The sequence below is a fragment of the Engraulis encrasicolus genome, chromosome 20 (assembly GCF_034702125.1).
Source record: "Engraulis encrasicolus isolate BLACKSEA-1 chromosome 20, IST_EnEncr_1.0, whole genome shotgun sequence".
NCBI classification, from domain to species: Eukaryota; Metazoa; Chordata; class Actinopteri; order Clupeiformes; family Engraulidae; genus Engraulis; species Engraulis encrasicolus.
This window is the reverse complement of record NC_085876.1, coordinates 50,287,909-50,308,767: the sequence shown is the minus strand read 5'-3', so window position 1 is coordinate 50,308,767 and position 20,859 is coordinate 50,287,909. Positions and strand designations below refer to the sequence as shown.

At 44.0% G+C, this 20,859-nt stretch overlaps 1 protein-coding gene across 1 annotated transcript in view; it reads right to left on the bottom strand.

Annotated features, from left to right (window-relative positions):
- LOC134436084 (DNA topoisomerase 2-beta-like) overlaps window positions 1-15,385 on the bottom strand; it is a 61,652-nt gene extending 46,267 nt beyond the window's left edge. The window contains exons 1-6 of the mRNA XM_063185110.1: window positions 14,878-15,385; window positions 9,007-9,294; window positions 7,619-7,709; window positions 3,196-3,259; window positions 1,271-1,416; window positions 902-999 (exon numbers count right to left, since the gene is read on the bottom strand). Coding sequence (XP_063041180.1) covers window positions 902-999; window positions 1,271-1,416; window positions 3,196-3,259; window positions 7,619-7,709; window positions 9,007-9,294; window positions 14,878-14,919 — 729 coding nt within the window. The 5' untranslated portion in view covers window positions 14,920-15,385. The remainder of the gene's footprint in view (window positions 1-901; window positions 1,000-1,270; window positions 1,417-3,195; window positions 3,260-7,618; window positions 7,710-9,006; window positions 9,295-14,877) is intronic.
- Between the last annotated feature and the right edge of the window lie 5,474 nt (window positions 15,386-20,859).

The window sequence follows — 20,859 nt, the reverse complement described above, 5'->3', positions numbered from 1 at the left end:
CTTTTTGAAACGTCTGTCTGTCATGCTAACCCAGTAGATTAAAACGGCAAGAATTACACCCGTCACTGATACCAAAACATCTACACGCTGTGGAATTCTATGCCTGCCATACAGTACAACTTATAAAGGTTTTTTTTACATCCCTTTATCAAAATGTGCACCTCACAAGAGAACGATAACACTTCAAACAATAGTTCACACGAACACTGTGCACCCAACTCTGTGACTCAATAAGTTGAGTTCACTCAATATAGTGAAAACAGAAGAAGTGTGTGTGACAGACACCCTTTACGGAACAGTGTGTGCACCCAACACATCACCCCACATACTACACTGCACCCAATGTTTGTGCTGTCAACCAAACCCCCACTGAAGTGACCACAAGTCCTGATGCTGCTTCCGTACTCACCTCCTCTTACCAACTACACACAGCCTACAATAGTGAAATCACAAGAGGTGTTTAATCCCTACATGTTAGAGGAGCATATTCAATGGCAAACTATACTTAAGTGATACTGTAATCTGGGTATGGCAGTACAAAATCTAGCCACCAGCTGGTCTCATAGGACTCGATGATAACTGCTGGCTTGGAGGTAAACTTTGTACTGCCGTACTCAGAGAACGACAAACAAGGAAAAAGTCTAACATATCAAATAATATTTTATGATAAAAAATAGTTTAATAGAAGAGAGTATGAAAACAAAAAAACAAAGCGCATTAATGTGTTTGAATGAATGTGCTTGATAGTGTTTGAGTGTTAGTGCGTGTGCGTGTGTGCACCTGCTTGAAACTGTGGTTGTAATCTTTGCAGGCCGCTGTGTGTGTGTGTGTGTGTGTGTGTGTGTGTGTGTGTGTGTGTGTGTGTGTGTGTGTGTGTGTGTGTGTGTGTGTGTGTGTGTACCTGCTTGAAGCTGTGTTTGTATTCTTTGCAGGCCGTCTCCACGGTGAACTTGGTGCTGAAGATGTTGCAGAGTTTGGCACCGTATCCGTTCCTGCCACCTGGTTAAGACACACACGCACACACAGGCGCACACACACACACACACACGCACGCACACACACACACACACACGCACACGCACATCCACAGGCACGCACACACGCACATCCACAGGCGCACACACACACGCGCACACACACGCGCGCACACACACACACACACACAGACACACACACACACACTAAAGGGAGGCACAGAGGGTACTGTATTTGTGTGTGTGTAGCACAGTGTGTGTGTTTAAAACAGAACATTCGTGGAGTTCATCTTCACCTGTGACCTTCTTCTCGTCGTCGTCATAGTTACTGGAGGTGAGGAGGTGTCCGAAGATGAGGGCGGGGACGTACATCTTCTCGTCTTTGTGTTCCACCACCGGAATGCCTTTACCGTTGTTCCAGATGGACACCGTGTTGCCCTCTCTGCATGGAGTGGACAGGGAGACAGAGAAATTAAAGGGCATAAAGCATGCTACAATGCTACACGGATCCATTGACTTTCACTAGCTTAGCGACATATTCCCTCTTTTAACTTGTCTTACAGCAAGACAACGCTTAACATGAGAAATAAGACACTTTACCACCTTTATAAACCCCAGCCAACAATTTTAACTTTATTAAGCCCCAAAATAGTGGCATACACCTTTAAACCTTACGGTAGGGACACATAGCAGGCGAAGCGAGCAAAGCCAAGAGAGGCGAAATTCATTGACAGCTCAACCGTCATCAGGTCGTCGCGGCGAATCAATAAAGTGGAATAGTTATGTTGTTGATTTGATTGGACCGCCGCAGGCAAATCCGCTCCTCATTTGCATAACATTAAACTTTGTTCAATGATTTCGCTTCGCTCCTGTTCGCTTGCCTAGGCTTGCCTTCGCCTCTCTCTTAGGAATGAATGGCGAAGTACGCTACGCTTGGCCAAAATCGCGTCTATGTGTGCCTACCGTTTAAGGTGCACTGTACTTGAAATGGTCAAAAAAGGTACTGCAAATATGCTGCTCATTGAAACTGGGTTGCTTATTGCCAAATTTGATCTTTTCATGACAGTTAACTAAGTAATAAACTAATATTTTCTAGTATGGCCAAAGTACAGTCATTTTTACAGCTAAAAATGTCTATTTTTGGAAAGCCAAAATGGTGGACAATGGAGAAGATCCCCATTTTAATGCATGAACATTTTCCCAGTCTTAATGAATACTTACAATTTGATGGTGGTTGTAAGTATTCATGAAAAAGTTAACGTTAGTGAATGGGTGGCATAAATTCTGGAAATAAAACTAAACTAAGTGCACAGAGCACAGTGCACCTATTAAACACTTAAATATATATTGGAATCCTCATAATCATTATTAATTTCTTCACTTTCTCTGTAATGTGATGTAAATTGGTCCACAGGGTCTTCTGCGGGGGTGTGCAGGATGACGTCATAATGCAAGTCGGAATGCTGCGATTGCCGTGACAACAGAGGGCATGCTAGGAAGGGCACACAGCTCAATGTGGAGGCTGCAGCAGGAAGTGTGTGTGTGTGTGTGTGTGTGTGTGTGTGTGTGTGTGTGTGTGTGTGTCCTACACAAGTGCCTCATTACTGCACTGTGCACTCAGATATTCATCACGCGCGCACACACACACGCACGCGCGCGCGCGCGCGCGCGCACGCACGCACGCACGCACGCACGCACGCACGCACGCACGCACGCACGCACGCACGCACGCACGCACGCACGCACGCACGCACGCACGCACGCACGCACGCACGCACGCACGCACGCACGCACGCACGCACGCACGCACACACACACACACACACACACACACACACACACACACACACACACACACACACACACACACACACACACACACACGCACACACGCACACACGCACACACGCACACACACTTTTGACCATACGTCTTTGTTATAGAATAAATTAAGTGTTATGAAGACCCTGTTCAGTCTAAACTGAAATTTGACAAAATATATAGTTAAGCACTTTGCCTTAGTAGGGCAGTACAACAATGTGCCTGTGTGTGAGTGTGTGAGTGCGTGCGTGCGTGCGTGCGTGCGTGCGTGCATGAGTCCGTCCGTCTGTGAGCATGCGCGAACAGTGGTGGATGCAAGAGAGAGAGAGAGGGAGAGATAAAGAGAGATAAAGAGAGAGTGAGGTAAAGATTGAGAAAGAGAGAGAGTGAGAGTACTTACGCATCGATGTTGATTTTGATGGTGGTCATGTTTTTGTCCCTCTGCTTGTTGTCGGCTGCGTTCACTGTAGATAGTAAATCAGGAAAAAGGGAAAAAAAATCACATCTTGACATAATAAACCAGAAGGCTGATTGGCTAATGAACTGTTCTAGAACACATGTTCCCTCTGTGACATCACTAAGGGCTCGTAAAACAAAGCCACCATCGCAGGATGTGACGCAAGCAAAACATTTATGACCAGTCTGTCCCAAATGACAAATCATGGAATCTATTAACAGGCATCTATGGAGAGGAGCAGTTCAAACTATTAGGAATTCACAGTGTTGGCCAAATGGATTAGTTTTCCGTTCGCCTGCTCTGGTATGCTATGATCAACCCAAATGACGCACGTCCATGTAATGTGTCATTTGGGATGATCTCAGCCCCTGTGTGTGTGTGTGAGTGTGCGTGTGTGCGTGTGTGTGCGTGTGTGTGTGCGTGTGTGTGTGTGTGTGTGTGTGTGTGTGTGTGTGTGTGTGTGTGTGTGTGTGTGTGTGTGTGTGTATGTGTAAAAGGGAGCCTTACGCGGTTGAAAAATGGAACTCAATTCTTGTTCATATTACAGATAGCTCAAGCTTCAACCAGTTCAAACTATCCTTGAAAGTTTGTCTGAAGACCAACGGCGGCTCCTCCATAGGGGCGATTTGTGCGACGCACTACCAAACACTGGGTTTTTTTTTTAATCTAACATTAGTTGCTAGGGCGAGTGATTGATCTGCTGTTGTCAAACTGGTAGTTCTATGCCATTGTTTAATCAGATTAAGGTCGCGTCTGGTATGCCACGCCCATTTGGGGCGATTTCTGTCAGGTTCAAATTTGCACCAGAGCTCTCCCATTGACATTAATGGTACGTCAGTTTTTTTTAATAAATCAGGCTCCCAATACATTTTCTATGAGGGTTTATGTGCTCGCACAAACGACGTGCTGTCGTCATCTGTCTGTTGCACGGGAGGGGACCATGAACATTCTACGAAAAATATGGCGAGTGTCAAGTGCAATACGGTAGTTTCTCTCAAAGAAGTGCCCTTTAATCGACGTACGAATGCGGAGAAGGAAGCGATTAAACAGCTAGGACCCCCAAGACCTGACTTAACAATCAAGCAAGTGTCAACGAAAGGGGAGAAAGCCTACACGCGGTCTTTCAAAAAGGACTGGTACCTCAGGAAAGCCTGGCTAGCCGGCTGTGATGTAGCTAATGCTCTTTTTTGCTTCGTGTGCCTTCTCTTCAACCCCGAAAACAACACGGCAGACGGGACAGCGTGGACAGTGAAGGGGGTAACTGATAAGCAACATCTATCTGAGAAGGTGGAGTAAAAGCATTTGAACTTCACTTCCCTTGTCTGTCTCACATTTCAGTAGCCTCAAATTCACTCTCAATTTCTGTTTTTTAATATAAATGATGATGATGATGATGATGATGATGATAATAATAATAAATATATAGACTGAATAAGATAAAAATGATAAAGATAAGAATGATAAACTGCTCCTGGCTCCAATGCACATACAGTAGTTCTTCTAACAACTTAGGCCAAGTTGCACTGACCATAAAGTGTTGTTTAGTATTTGATGCAGCTAAATAAATGAACTATGGAATACTGGATGGAATAATGTGAGGCAAATAAATAAATAATGAGTAAGGTGTTAAATTAACTTAAAATTAAATTATTTACTGGCAAATGTTTTGCTTTGAAAGTTTCCCAATGTAATTTCCCTAGTTTTACAGCTTTAACTAGTTCAGTATTGCCATCTGGTGAACAAAGGCGATATTGCCTAAAATTGATATCTGGTACCTGAATTTATAGGCACTTACAAGTTAGGAAAATGGTCTTGCTACCTAGACAAATATGCCTCAGTCCTATGAAGTTTTATGGTGTTTATTGGCATAACGGGTGGAAATTGCACCACCTGAAAAAAATGGCAGGAGCCGCCACTGCTGAAGACTAAGCAAATATGTGATCATGAACCTATGTGCTGATACATAGGTGTTATATGTGGTTTTGTGTTTGGAGTTGTTGCTTTATAATGTTTTAGTGTGGTATGTTTAGGGCTGAGTACCGATCAGAATTTTTCGGTTTCGGTTCCGGTTCCAGAACCTACTTTTCAATGCCGGTTCCTGACGGTGCCATTTTCGGTTCCTAATTTATAAACACTGAAAGAAATGTTTAAAAATCTCAAACGACCACCGAGCCTACCTCATTATCCAGTTGAAGTTCCCGGGAATTTATTTTAAATTGAGAACTACAATCTAAATCCAACCCTATCCATTTCGTGGGTGTGCATCTTTGCATCGGAGCATCAGGTCATAGTCATACAGTCGATGTTCATGGCAATCGCACAGACAATCGTGCGAATTTACCTGATTACAAACTGAACCAGCATGAAGTTTTGCATCAGCCCCAGACAACTTGAGCGGCAAAACAACAAGGAGAAACTCATATTTCATTTTTTACGCTGCACACGCTCCTTTTAAAACATGCCCTGTGTGAGGGGATTTTGGCCTCGCGCAGGGACTGTTAAATGGAAAAGCATGTACTGTCTGACCTGTCACTGCCGTCCCGTTGACTGTCAGGATTTGGCCTGTTGAAACTTTTCCAACTTTTGTCTTAAAATCAGGCAATTTCGCAGTTTTTGTAGCTAACAGGTATGTTGTTCTTGCAAACACTTTTAAAACAAGTAAGGTCGCCAAATTCCGCCCACTTCACTGATCACTTCACTGTGAACGTGATAATGTCACTATTTCAAATACTATTTGATTATGCTATCGTATATTTTTGGATAGCGGCAACTGTGTAGATAAGGTAATGAGCAATATTAGCTAACATTGGTGGACCTTTCTATCGTAATTTGGAGATAACGTCCAGCATGTCCAAAATCTAGTTTCAGCACAATTCGCCGGCGAAAGGCTATCAATTCCGCCCGCTTGATTTCAGGTCACGTAGGTATTTCCGTTAGCCTTCTGTTATTCCTTTATGCTGTTTTGCTTATTTCGTTCACACTTGTAGTCCTAAAGCGAAACAGGGAAGCAGCCAGGGCGAGTTTTTAGCCAGAATGTCGTCGTGAAATTAAAGTTCCACCTTCATGCTGCCGTTACGACACCTTTCATTACAATGCTGTTCATGGCCGTTTGACTCAGTTTTAAATGTCATCACCGTTTCAATGTCGATATCCATTCCTGACTGGAGTGACATACATAATTAACTATCATCACTTATAAGTAGGCGGGCGGATTTGGGGAACGGGCGGAGGCGACTTGGCTATAGCTTGTTACGCACGCAGTGAAGCACTGGGCGCGCTCTGTTTCGAGTTCTTTGCATGGTCCGTAATTAGGCCTATAGGCTACCAAACGGAAAAAAAATATCCACATAGAAGAAATCAAGTCTTCAGTTTCAATAATCCACGTTGCTGCGTTCCGTGGCACAAAGAAAGTCTCTCGCGCGGCCAAAAGTGACTGAGCTCACCTGATGCTTCTGATGAGTTTACATTTTATTGACATGAATTTTAAACTTTGCAATGATTCACGGTGTAATCCAAAAAGTCAGAGAATGCGCGCACCACCCACCACTAAAGGGAAAAGGTCCCCAACACTGTTTGATGATTCATGGTGGAGTGAAAAGTGTTGCCGACTTTTACTTTCCTCATATGCCGATGTAACCATCTGCGTGAGAATGATGGAATGCTTCTTTTGCACACCTCTTGCTGTTTCTTGGCTCGCAGTGGCTGTATCGAAGACAAAGTTTGAATTCTTTGCCGTCTACAAACGCTAGAAATAGGCTACTCTTCTCGATAAACCTACACAAATTAAAGATGGGCTGATGGTAGTTTCTCTCGTAACAGCGTTAGTATCCATAGATGATTTGACGACCTGTTTAAAAGGGGGTTGTAGCCGGCCAGCAGTCTCTGCAAGCCCGAATGATCACAATTAATGTTACCAGATTTTTTGCCAGAAGCGACTGCCGTTCTGACTGCGTTAACGTTCTGGGGTTATAAATGCGAAATGATAACTGACGTGATGGACATCTAGGAACCGAAATGTGGAACCGACAGCCAAGGCACGTTTCGATGCCAAGTAGAACCTTAGCCTTTCATTCAATTCCATTAAGGAACCGAATTTCGGTACCCAGTCCTACGTATGTTAGTGTGATGTGACTGCTTTTAGTGAGTAACATTTGTAAGGACACGCGGGACCAAGGATGCAAATGAGCTTTGTAGCTAACTCTGGTACTGGAGTTGTCCTGTACATGGCCCCTGTCAAATAAACCACTAAACTAAACTAAACTAAACTTAAATTAACTAAACTTAAATTAACTAAACTAAACTAAACTACTGAGGATGTCGTCAAAGACATCTCTGTTTGTGTGTGTGTGTGTGTGTGTCTCCTTACCCAGGATCTCGTCGAAGATCTTGTAGAGGCCGGGTACGTAGGTGATCTCCCTCAGGTTCATGCCCACCTCCTCGTCAAACACCCACATTTGCTGCCAACACAAACACACAAGACGGAACAAAGAACATCAGTGAGGTCAAGCAACTAGGGCTGTAAATGAAGAGTTCAGATGCAAACCCCCCTAACTCCATTTCTGAAGACCTGCCCTTCTATATTTTTAGAGAACCCCGTTGTTGGTTTGGTTTACATTCATGTACTTGATAATACAAATAAATATATATCTTACATAAATAAAATAAAAAAGTGCAATTTTAATAGCTTTGTATTAAATACAAATTAATTTAGATTATTTTCTGAAAAGGCACTTGGGGGGTTTTGCATCTGAACTCTTCAAATAATAATCGAAATCTATTGATGCACCGATGTATCGGCTGGCGATTTAATCGAATCACATCGATTCATGGGGAATTCTTAAGTATCGACAATAATCGAATCGCTGGCCCCTGTCCAACGCCCTAGCTCCATAACATAATTGAAGTGGAAAAGTAATTGGAAAAATTAGAATCGAATTGTATCGTATCGTCTGGAATTCTTAAGTATCGAAAATAATCAAATTCCTGCTTTAAGAAATCGATACCGTATCGTATCATCATGGAGGCTGTGATTTACACCCCTCATCAAACACCCTGTCCACACAAAAACACAAGACAGAAAAAAGAACATCAGTGGGGCCAAGCAAACACACGCCAGACATTTTGTCTGAATCCCATTTCACCTCTTAGCCCTATACCTTTCCCCTTGCCCTCCGTTTTGCGCATTCACGTGTGTGTGTGTCTCACCTGTGTGACGGGCTCTACTGAGCCGATGTAGGTGTCGGGGCGGTGTGTGTGTGTGTGTGTGTGTGTGTGTGTGTGTGTGTGTGTGTGTGTGTGTGTGTGTGTGTGTGTGTGTGTGTGTGTGTGTGTGTGTGTGTGCGCGCACGCATCCCTCACCTGTGTGACGGGCAGGATGTGCTCCAGGTGAGTATGTGTGTGTGTGTGTGTGTGTGTGTGTGTGTGTGTGTGTGTGTGTGTGTGTGTGTGTGTGTGTGTATCCCTCACCTGTGTGACGGGCTCTACTGTGCCGATGTAGGTGTGTGTATGTGTGTGTGTGTGTGTGTGTGTGTGTGTGTGTGTGTGTGTGTGTGTGTGTGTGTGTATCCCTCACCTGTGTGACGGGCTCTACTGTGCCGATGTAGGTGTGTGTAGGTGTGTGTATGTGTGTGTGTGTGTGTGTGTGTGTGTGTGTGTGTGTGTGTGTGTGTGTATCCCTCACCTGTGTGACGGGCTCTACTGTGCCGATGTAGGTGTGTGTGTGTGTGTGTGTGTGTGTGTGTGTGTATCCCTCACCTGTGTGACGGGCTCTACTGAGCCGATGTAGGTGTCGGGCCTGAGCAGTATGTGTTCCAGCTGTGTCTTCTTCTGATATACGCGCTCCACAGACATCTTGTCCGCCGCCGACTTCTTCTTCCCTCCTCCTCCTCCTCCTCCTCCTCCTCCGTCCGCTCTCGGCCTCGGTGCGTCTCCATGGCCGCCGTGGTGTCCGTTGGCCTCCTCGCGCTCGCGCTCGCGCTCCCTCTCGCGCTCCTTCTCGCGCTCCTTCTCCTTCTTCGCCGCCGCGTTCTTGTCAAAGAGTGTCTGCCATTGGTCAAACCGTGCACAGCCACGGGGTCAACCACCCAATCCCCGCAGGGGAAGTGACGACAGCCCAACAATACAAGTGTACGCTCTCTCTCTCTCTCTCGCAGTATAAGCTTAATGCCTTGTGTGTACTCCAAGAGCAAACTACGCTGCCTGGTAGCGGAGGTAGCAGAAGAAGTTTCGCCTTGAATTCACTGTATTCGCTCTGGACGCTGCATTGACATGTTTGATTTAGCTAATCACATAACGGCTCTGGTTTGACAGCCTGGGACATTCTGAGATGTAAACATTCCAATTGGTTTTCGCCGAACCGCGTCATAGCTCATTGGCGAAAACCAATTGGAACGTTCATATCTCAGAATGTCCCAGGCTGTCAAGTCAGAGCCGTTATGTGATTAGCAAACTCAAACATGTCAATGAGTGCGTTTACATGCAGTTCAGTATCCCGAATATGAGACATATCCCGGTTATGATCATATTCGGGATAATGTGTTTATATGCGCACAGAACGTTATATCCCAGTCTACATTCTTGGCCGTTATAGAATTCTCTTCAAATGCGTGTAGCCTGGATACCAGCAACAGCGTTCCATGGGAAGCCCCTGTATTCGGGATAAGGTGTATACATGCGTCAAGTATCCCGGCTTCTTTCGGAGAACTCCACCTAGCATATCCCGATTTCTCAGTATCCCGAATAAGGGCTTATTCGGGATACTGAAGTGTTTATATGCGCAAACGCAAATTCGGGATACTTAATATCCCGATTATATTCGGGATACTGAACTGCATGTATACGCACTCAATGCCGCGTCCAGAGCGAATGAAGTGAAATCATGGAACTTGAAACTTCTTCACTACCTCAGCTACCTGGGTCACGTAGGTCACGCTTGGTGCACACAAGGCATAATATGAACCAATGGCCGCGTCCGTGACAGCGGTGCATGCAGAAGTAGTCTGCACAGCGTGCATGCCATGCGCAGTGCGAAATTACAATGCATTCTGGGTAGAAAATCTTTCTTTTTGGGGGGGGTTCAACTTTATTCAGACAGGACAGTGAATAGTGGGACAGGAAATGAGTGGGAGAGAGAGAGATGGGAGAGGATCGGGAAATGACCAGGGCCGGGAATCGAACCAGGGTCGCCCACGTAGCAGTCAGGTGCCCAGCCGACTAAGCCACGGCCGGGCCCTGGTTAGGGAATCTTGACCAGAATGCATTGACTTGGCAAAGTGCGCACTGCGCAGATTGCATTTACATGCGCGCGCCGTCACAAACGCGGCCATTAACAACAACAACAACATTGAACAAAACAAACAGGGGTGGACAACCCGGGTTCAGAAAGTGAAAGAAACGGCCATGTGGATAAAAAATTGCAACAGCTGCGTTTTAGCCCCCAAAATGGAATGTTTTTAAAGCCGGATTTTTGATATGTGGATTTTAAAACTAAACTTAGCTGGAAACGGAAGGCCAAAATCGATGTCTTTTGACAAATATCCTGCTGTGTGGAAACAGCACCTCAAAAAGTAAAAAAAAAAAGAACAGTGGCATATGTTATGTTCCAATCAATTCAATAAAACACCCTATTTTTAATGGCCATGCCCTTTCAGCAAAGCTGATGACCTAAGGAGTGAAATCACCTGTGTAGGCACGAAGGAATATCTGGATTGACAGGATTTTTACTTTCAATCCACTTTGTCCACCCCTGAGAGGAAATGATTGAAATAACACAATCTGCTCGTTTGGCGAGTTTTATAAAAGGTCAATTTGAATGAAAGTGTGTGCTAATTTATTTATCTATATTTTATTTATCCAGGATTGACCCATTGAGACCAAACCTCTCTTCTGCCAGGGAGTCCTGGTCAACAAGAAGTTCCAGACGCAGACACATTAACACACATTAACACACAACACACATGACTGTCGCCTGTGTCTAGCTTATACACTCTGACAAGGGATTCAAACCTACAACCATCACCATCATCACCACCACTAATACTACCATCATCATCATCATCATCATCATCATCATCCGGATTGAATGGGACTTTTTTGAATGGATTTTTTGCTTTTTTTGGGGGGGGGGGGGGGGGTATATGTGATAGATAGGTCAAGTGATAGATCCATTTCTGTCTTTCTCTTTCTCGCATACTGTTTGTTCAGTTGCAGTTGACCTTGTTCTCACCTCAAGACAATGAGGTGTCAACTCTTGACCCCAAAATCATCATCAGCCTTTCGACCACGCCACTCACCTGATCAAGTGGAGCTGTTGGGAGTCGTATGGGCGGCGGGGTGACAATTCACACTCTACTGACGCCAACTCCTTCTACACACACACCACACCACACCACACCCCACCCCCACTCATGACAAACGACACAATAATAAAAGTGTTCAGAGTGCTCCTAAATTTTCATCTGTGCTCCTATTTCTTTCATTTCATTTAGGAGCACCTGTACTCCTAGTGAGTGAAAAAGCTAAGCACACAGCCCTGTTGTATGTGGTGGCAATTCAAACTCTGCTCTGTCCTGACACCAACTCCCCCATCACACCTCACCACACCCCCCCACTCATCATGCCAACGACACATTCCCACACCATCCACAGCTCACAGCCAACGACAACAAGTTTTTCTTCTATTCATAGGTCTCCTCATGCAAACAGCAGCAGCCTTTATGCCCCCTTAGAGCAGTGCTTTGGTTTTCAACCCTTTTTGTAGAACCCCCCCCCCCCCCCGGCCTCATCATAAGCCTCCCAACGCCCCCTTGAGATAATCATAAGCTGCTTTGCTTTTTTACAGATTGTCAGTTTACAAAACTCCTGTGGAAGCCACAGGCATTTCATACTACTGAACCCAATCCAAGGCAATGGCTCCCTCGGTGAGGTGCCCGCGGGCGCCAGGTAGCCCTCCAGGAGCTTCTGAGGTGCCCACCAAGTATGTTAATAAACAGTCACGAGTCCACGACTACAAGATTTTAGTCACAGTTAATGCTTTTCTTAATTTAAATACGAGATTATTTATAGCCTATAAAGAATATTTCCTTGTAACTTCTGAGCAAATTATCATTCAATCTAGTATGATTTGGGAATGATGTCAAGACATCAGAGGAGGATTTTGAACATAAGTAGCCCTCGGGTAGCTCTCACCTCTCAGTAGCCCTCGGGTAGCCCTTGGTAGCCCTTGGTAGCCCTCGGGTAGCCCTCGGGTAGCCCTTGGTAGCCCTCGGGTAGCCCTCGGGTAGCCCTCGGGTAGCCCTCTGGCCCAGAAAGGTTAGGGACCCCTGGTCCGAAGTAACAACAGCAGCCACTGCACTGCTGCCAACATGTCACATACAGTAAGTTAAGTCCCTGGGCCCAGGCCAGGGTAGGGTATTCAGAACTTTTAGCATTGATCAAGTCTTCCTGGCCCTGCCGTGGCCATCCGGTAGGGCACTCCCCTGCCATGCGGCTGACCCGGGTTCAATTCCCGGCCCGGGTCCCTTTGCCAACCCCTCCCCATCACTCTCCCCATTCGCTTCCTGTCCACCTCTCATACTGTCCTGTCCATTATTAAGTCTATAAGACCAAAAAAATATCTTTTTAAAAGAGATAAAGTTTTCCTGTCTTACATCTGCATCTGGCCTACTGAGGGCTTGAGCACTAAGGACTTCCATGTACACTACGTTTACAGTAGAGCAGTGGTTCCCAACCTGTGGGCCGAGGCCCACTGGTGGGCCCTGACGGTATTCCAAGTGGGCCTTGAAATAATTTTCTAAAAATAATAATCATATTTTGGTGTGTGCTACTGTTGATTTATTTGAGTTTTATTCTTAATTGGGTCAGAGGTGGGCCCCGAACATTTTTGACAATTTCGAGTGGGCCCCACGTTGGAAAAGGTTGGGAACCCCTGCAGTAGAGACCATTTTCAAACATAACTGGCTGCCCTGATGCTTGCTGGGTCATCAGGAGTCAGGAAGGACCACAGACTCCTAAGAAGCAGCAGCTTACACGGACCTGTCCGGCCGGCTGTGCTGCATGCTGTCTGGGGGAAACTGGGATTATGAACCAGTAGCCTACATTGGAGTTATGTCATAGACTGACTGGTGCACTTGTACACTTCAGTGTTATTGTTTCAGTGTGTATGCCATATTAATTATGCTCTGAAACTTAGTACACCATCTGAGATACAGCATATTATGAGTTATTTTATTTAGACAAAGAGTTTACTTTGGGCATGAAGACCAAGACTTTGCTGAAAAGATAGAACCATTTCTAATTACATGTATTGTTTGTGCTATATTTTAAATGCCTTTGTTCAGTCAATGTATTTCATGGTGTATGTACTTCTCATGACGAACTTTCATTAGTTTTCAACATTACATTAATTTACATGCATGTGTAGGCCTACTACCTGAGCAGTTGATAAAAGTATTTTCATTGATCCAACAATACAAGTTGTGGTGGCCTTTCAATTCAGGATTCCAAATCTAGATTTCTCACCACAGTCGGTCAGCAGAGCATGACTTGGAATACCCGTCAATCAATCACCTTTGCCAAGAACAACAATTAAGTCAAAGAGAAGACCTCTTTAGGCCTATTGATTGATTATCTTATTAAACAGATGGCTGCCACGAACTAGTTTCGCTCAACTAATCCCTCAGCACCACAAAGTAAAGACCCCACTTAGAGCTAGAGTTCTAATCTTCAATTCTATCTCGCGCGACGCCCCCCTCATCCTCGTGATGGATGTGTGGGTACCATCTATTCATTGCCAATGGGGCACCAGCCACTTTGGGGTTAAAATGGTGTAAATCTGACACAAATAATGATTTAATTTGAAATGACTGGTTAATTGTATCCGTAGTAGGTAACGGTTTACCCCCTGCTTGGTAAATATGAAGACCAACTGGTACCATTATTGTTAACGCCATGGTTGTTGAACCCAAAGATGGGCAACCATCTTTTCTCTAAACTTCAGGAACTCGGATGAACTAGAACCAAACAAAGAAGTATATGGTCAGTCACCCTGCAGACGAAATGAGGCGTGCAATTGTACAGTTAGACTAGACCAAATTTTGCCAAAACCGAGACATGATGTTCACGTTTCAGGTCATCAATCAGAACCATCGCTAGCAGGCTTGCTAGCTAGCGGCACCACTGTTCCTTCCACACAAAGAGAAGTTTTTTTTTCAGAACCTTGGAAGAGCACAAATGGCTTGCACACAAACGCACCACAAGAACAAAATGTCGAGGCGACACCTTCCCCTCTCATTTCACAGATTCTACATGGTTTCCACGCCAGATATTCACACACGAATATTTCTGCAATAACATTTAATTCTACGCTGTAGTCGTTAATTAAAGTTAGCTGGCTAGTGCCGCTACTACCTAGCTAGCTCCCTTTTCAGACTTGCTAACGCTGAAGCGAATGGCCATCCACTGTAGCTTTGCCAGCTAACTAAGGGACAGTCACACAAGACATTCCAGTCACTGCAAGGATGCACACAATATATACGCGCAAATGGGAAATACTGTTTTGGTGTTGCAGATTGTGTTACTTCCATCACCAACTGAGAGATCAATTCAAAAAGGAAATTATCTACTTACCACCCAAGTCAATCCTCCGCTCCCCGCAGCTCCGTTGGACATATTCCTTTTGTGTTTCTCAAAATGATGTGTTTAAAAATGCTCCAATGTCTTCGTAAAAATGTCCATAAATAAACACAAGATATTAAAAGTGTAGCCCCATGTGCGACACGCTCTGTGTACTACTTCTATGATCTGAGCACCTATTTCTCACAGTAAAAAGAATTTCATGAGGACAGTTCGCCCATGCAAAGGGGAGTGTATCTCGGCTATTGTTAAAATCGACGCGCGGTGGTAACAGGCCTCCGCGTCTAGCTAAGCTGCAACTTGCTAAGATATAAATACTGTACAACTACTTACTTAAATACATTCACACCACATTAATTCCGTATAAAAAAATGACTGCGACAGTTCAATTAAGTTCATGTAAAACGTGCGGCTATATCCACATCCCTTGAATTTTCATTCAGAAACAATAACAGTGCCGATGCGTCTGTCCGGCTTCCGAAATTACGAACCCATGCCACAGTTAGCCGAACCCGGCTTGTGATTGGTTGAACATCAAAAACGTCATCACCAGTAGTTACTGTAGTCTCGTCCATACACACTGGCTGAGGAGCTTGTGTTGGGAGTAGGATACATTACAAACAGGGCTTTAAATTAACGCTAAATGTTGCTGGTGAAAATGCAGTTTGGCTGGTAGAAAAAAACAACTTACTAGCCACATTGGCCCATTAATGAGTGTGTGTTTGGCTACTAAGATTAACATACAAACCATTATGACTGGTGATGAAGAAATTTAATTTAGAGCCCTAATTACAAAAGTAATTAATTACTGTAGGCCTTGTGCATTCCTTTTGCTGTAACACAGTAATATAAGGCCCTAAGTTGCCTACAATCAGCTCCAATGGACTGCATTGTATGCATTAAAAAAAAGAGCAACGGGAGCTTGGTGTCGCGGACTTTGCTTTCAGTGTTTTCAAAAGAGAAACAAATACAGAATTGTATAGAAAAGATGCAATATGGAAAATTGTAGTCTGTTGGGTTCAGTACAGTTGGTAAACATCTTATCCTTAATTCCAAACTTGTAATTATGACATAACTGTGTACATTTGTTACAAAATGTGTCTTCTGCAGGGGGCCCACAGGAACCTGTATCCTAGGGGCCCCAGGCCATCTTAATCTGGCCCTGTGTGGGGTTGTTGGTGAGGAGTTCGGCAAAGACAGGCTAGATCAGGGGTGGGGAATTTCATTTGAGGGGCCTCTTCCAGGGCTCTAAATTAACACACGCCAACACGCCAAACACGGGTGAAAATTGATTTTGGCTAGTAGAAAAAAATACCTACCCGCCAATTTGGCTAGTAGCGCCCGAGTACAGTAACTTATGAACGGTAAACCGCTGCTCTGACGAACGTTATAGGGCGAGATTTCCTACATTACCCATGGACACTAGCGTCACGACGTAGCCTCCCACCGTGGGCTTTCCAGTGCATCGAGCGTCAACTCCATGCTGTTGCGCGCGCCAGGATTGAAAACATCAGACGACCAGCCTCCTGTCAGCTAAGCTGCGCTCACGCTATTCTGACAGGCAGCTCTCCTCCTATGCTCTCGTCGCTTTCGCTACAAACCTTTTATCGTCACTACTGCCATTATTACTATATGAACCTTGCTGTAACATGCTGCATTTTTGAAGCAGCGAAACCCTGACCGTTTCAATAACAGAGACTTACGCAGATTAGGCATAGCGCTACTTCTGTTGTGTAGACTATGTTTTGTGCGAGTGATGAGAATGTGGCGGGGGTTAGAGCAAGGTTCTGTGTGTTGGTGAATGCTAGTAGTAATTGTAAATAGTGACGTTAAAAATGAGTGGTTGTGGAACGAAATAGCGACCAGGGCAGAGGAGGAGAGCCGACTGTCAGAGTAGTGTGACCGTAGCTGTCAGTTCAGTTGTCTTCTGAAATGTTCAGAGTCGTGGCGCAACTAAGTTGGAAAGCCCACGCCATCGGAAAGAAAAAAAAGCAACCAACGACGAAGCTGTGGAAGTAACAAAGGAAGCGAAGATTTCCGAGATATTATTTACTTTTAATTAAACTAGGCTTCTTGTCATTTTGTTGCGCATAGTAGAGAAGAGCTCCTCCTCTCTCCTCTCATATCTTCTCCTTCCTTGGGGTGTGCGTATGTGAGGTTTTGTAGTGTTTGGCTGTGTGCTTGGTTACTGTATGTTAAAGGTCTGTTATGTGAGTGGCTTGTGCGATGTGATTCAGCTGTTTTCAGAGGAATTGAACAAAAACTAATCAAATTAATTAGGCCTAAGTAATGAAAGTAAAAAAAATAAAGCAGAAGTTAAAAAATAATGAAAAAATATATAGCCTAGGCCTATAATATGCTTAATTATTATGTAGGCATATAGTACCCTATGCAGGCCTATAGTGTATCTGTGTTGTAGAAACAGTTGGACAAAATGACCATTTAATTAGAAAAAAATAACTAGCCTAATGCATAGTTTATTTTGGCGAGATTAAAAAAAATGGCTAGTTGAACTTCTGTTTGGCTGGTAAGAAAAAATGTCCACTAGCCAAATTGGCTGGTGGTGGAAAAAGTTAATTTAGAGCCCTGGCCACTTCAAATTCATCCGAGGCCAGTAAAAGTCCTCCGAGGGCCGTACTATGAACTCAAACCAAGATTTCTCCCTGCACTTTAGGCCTATGTTGAAGGCAGCCACCTTTAAAACAGACCCCACCTTCTCTAGGTCCCCTGGATATAACTTACTTGTATTGCACATGTATTTTCTAAGATTCCATTACAAAATATGTCATATTTCATGTGAAGCTGCATAACATTATGTTATGCTCTTGGTCAGACCAAGTCTCGAAGATATTTGAAAGTCGATGATAATCAGGCTAGGTCTAGATGCCAGAGATACGAAAAAAAGCTGGTTCTAAAACTTTTTCAAATGAACTCCCCCTGAACCTCATCATAGCCCCCCCCAACACCCCCTTCACTTCATGCCAAGCCTACCCCTCGTTAGTTTTAAAAAATGAAATAGACTAAGTGCCCCCACTCTCTCTCAGCTGTATCCTTTGAAACGCCCCCATAGGGCTCCCCAACGCCACCTGGGCGGCTGTAGAGACCTCATTGAGAAGGATAGTTCCGGCGTAAAATGACAGTTTTACCATTGATTGGCCATGCCACATAAGGGGCAAAACATACCAAAGCGGAACGGAACGGTCGCGGGACGAACGCGGTCTTTCTGCTTAGTTTTGGCCGGTGTGTTTTTCTCTGCCTTTCACACTGACAGCATCGGCGCGCGCGGCCAGTCCTGTTCAAAACCCTCCCCACAGCCAAAGTTAGCATGCTACTTTGCCATTCATTTGAATGAGACACCGCCGGTCGCCGGCGTGAAAAATACGCTCGAGTTCTATTTTCCAAATGCAGCGCGGAGCCGGCTCCCGCGCCACTGACGCCCACACAAACATGACATACCTTGGTATGAAAGAAACAAGCAGGAAACTTGGTATTAGAGAGAAAGGTGGGAAAAGACTGGCACTATTTACTTGAACAGGCCATGTGTATTTATGCATGTATCCTACATGAATGTGAAAGAGAGTTGCAAGATGTGGTTGAGAAAATAGCGCCTATAATCATCGGCAAAAGATCGATCCACAAAGTTGTGAATCGATATCGCAATTTTCAATCATGAATCGATATTGGATCGCAGATCGATCTTTTGAACCCAGCCCTACAATCCGCCGCAGTCAAGTTACTAAAAACGGTTTGGTAGACGTGAATGTCCACTTGACTTCTACATAGTATTCTATTTTGAAAATATGTACCTATTTTAAAAATATGTATAGGCCTACCTAAAATACTGTATGTACAATACAAAGAAACAAATAAATACAGTACTTGAAATAGCTGATGGGCAATAAATCTATAATTTATGAAAGCTTATGAATGGAATGAATATTGAATATTATTGATGGAATCATGGATATAAATTAACTTCACCATGATATCCTATTATTTTATTAGGCTTTTTTAAAAGGAGCTGTATCTAAGGTAAGTATTTTTCTCCTGTCCATAATCACACCTCTGAATCACATGCAGTCCTGCCGTTGTATGAAATAATCATTTTAATGACAAAGCAAGGACCTTTTTCCTTCTTAAATGTGGGCATCCTGTTATCCCTATTTTTGTGAATTGCACTATGAAGGAAGAGACTTAAGCGTGCCTCCTCAGGACGTGTTGTGAATTGAGAACAGGTAAACTCACAGCAGAAAAAAAAACTGATCAGGCAAATCAAAAGACTTGTGGCGACCTCTGGTGGACCTTTTAATAATGAATGTTCTGCACAATGTGAAAAAGAAGTGAAAGCCCAAAAGGGAAACTCCTACTCCCATTGTCATTGTGATACAGCACTACACAGCACACAAGTGAACACTGCACACAATGAAATTGCATTTATACCTCACCCGTGCAAGGGGGCAGCTCCCAATGGCGCCCAAAAGGGAGCAGTGCGGAAGAGCACTGGTTAACTACTCCCCCCACCAATCTGGCATGTCGGGAGTACAACGGGAAACCTTTGGGCTACAAGTCCCACACCCTAACTGCTTACCCGTGACTACCCTTGTTTCCTTGTCTGATGAGTCTTGATTTCTGTTACAACACTTGGGTGGTATGGTCAGAATTTGGCGTCAACAACATGAAAACATTAGTACACCCTGATTTCTATCAACGGTTCAGGCTGGCAGTGCAGTGTAGTGTGGTGGCATAGGGATGTTCTCGGCTCGATGTGGGCCCCACAGTATCAATTGAACTTAGGGTTCTTTTTTCTCAGACCTCATTGAGCTTTTTTCCCCCCTACTAACTATGAATCAAGTGAAAGGGAGTTTTTCCTCACCCCTGATGCCACCAGGGGCGGCATCTGAGTGCCCAATTTCAGTGTGACTATCTAGACCCAGCCACTATGGACCTTACGCATCTAAGAATCCTGGTCCTAACCTACGTTGACCTTATGACTCTACAATCTCTTTCTATCTCTTCTTCCTCTGCCTTCCTACTATCTCTGCCTCTCCTCTCTTCCTCTCCTTTTAAATCCATCTCTAACAATTATGTTTTTTTCTCATTTGTTAAGCACTTTCAGTTGCATCCCTTGTATGATACAGTGCTATAAAAATACAATTATTATTATTATTATTATTAACTTTGCTGGAAGCGATTTAATGTGCTGTACAATGACATAAAATCCATGCAAAAACAGAACAAGAGAAAAAACAAAGAAGTCAAAAAGCATAAAAGCAATAGCAACGCAAGGCGTGCTGTAAAAGGAAATAAAAAAAATTCAACACAAATACACAAACTAAAAACAAAATACACCAAGAATGGAACTTTATTATGTGGAAACACAAACTTCATATCAATCAATGAATTCACTGTTTTGTGTTCTGTTGTTATATTGCTAGTGTTACAATGTTAGAACTGGCTAGTTTCACACTGCTTAAAGGTAGCCTACACTGTGCGGGAAATGGTCAAAAAAGGTACTGCAACTATGCTGCATATTGAAACTGGGTTGCCTATTGAAAAATTGTATCATTTCATGAAAGTTTACTTAGTAATAAACAAATATTTTCTAATATGGCTGTGACAGAGCGCAACGCGTCTGTCACTTTAAGAGCGGTTCCTCCCGCTTATGGTTTCAATGTTGCCAAGTGCAAGGACTAAAACCACAGTTCCAAAGACACTCGAAATACAAGCTATGTTGTATATGTTTGCTGTGGGTTTTGTGGGGCTTTAGAAGCACATTTTGTGCGGGTTCATTTGTTACACCTTTTAAATATGTAAACCAGAAACGTTTGTTACACGTGGGTCAGAACAAAGTAATGTTACAGTAATGTTAAGATTCTTTGTGCGCACAATTTATCATCTGAATCCTTTTCATGCTGAAGTTTAGTTAACATCATGGTTAGCCCAAATGTTTGATACTTACCTGTCGTTGTCTTCCGT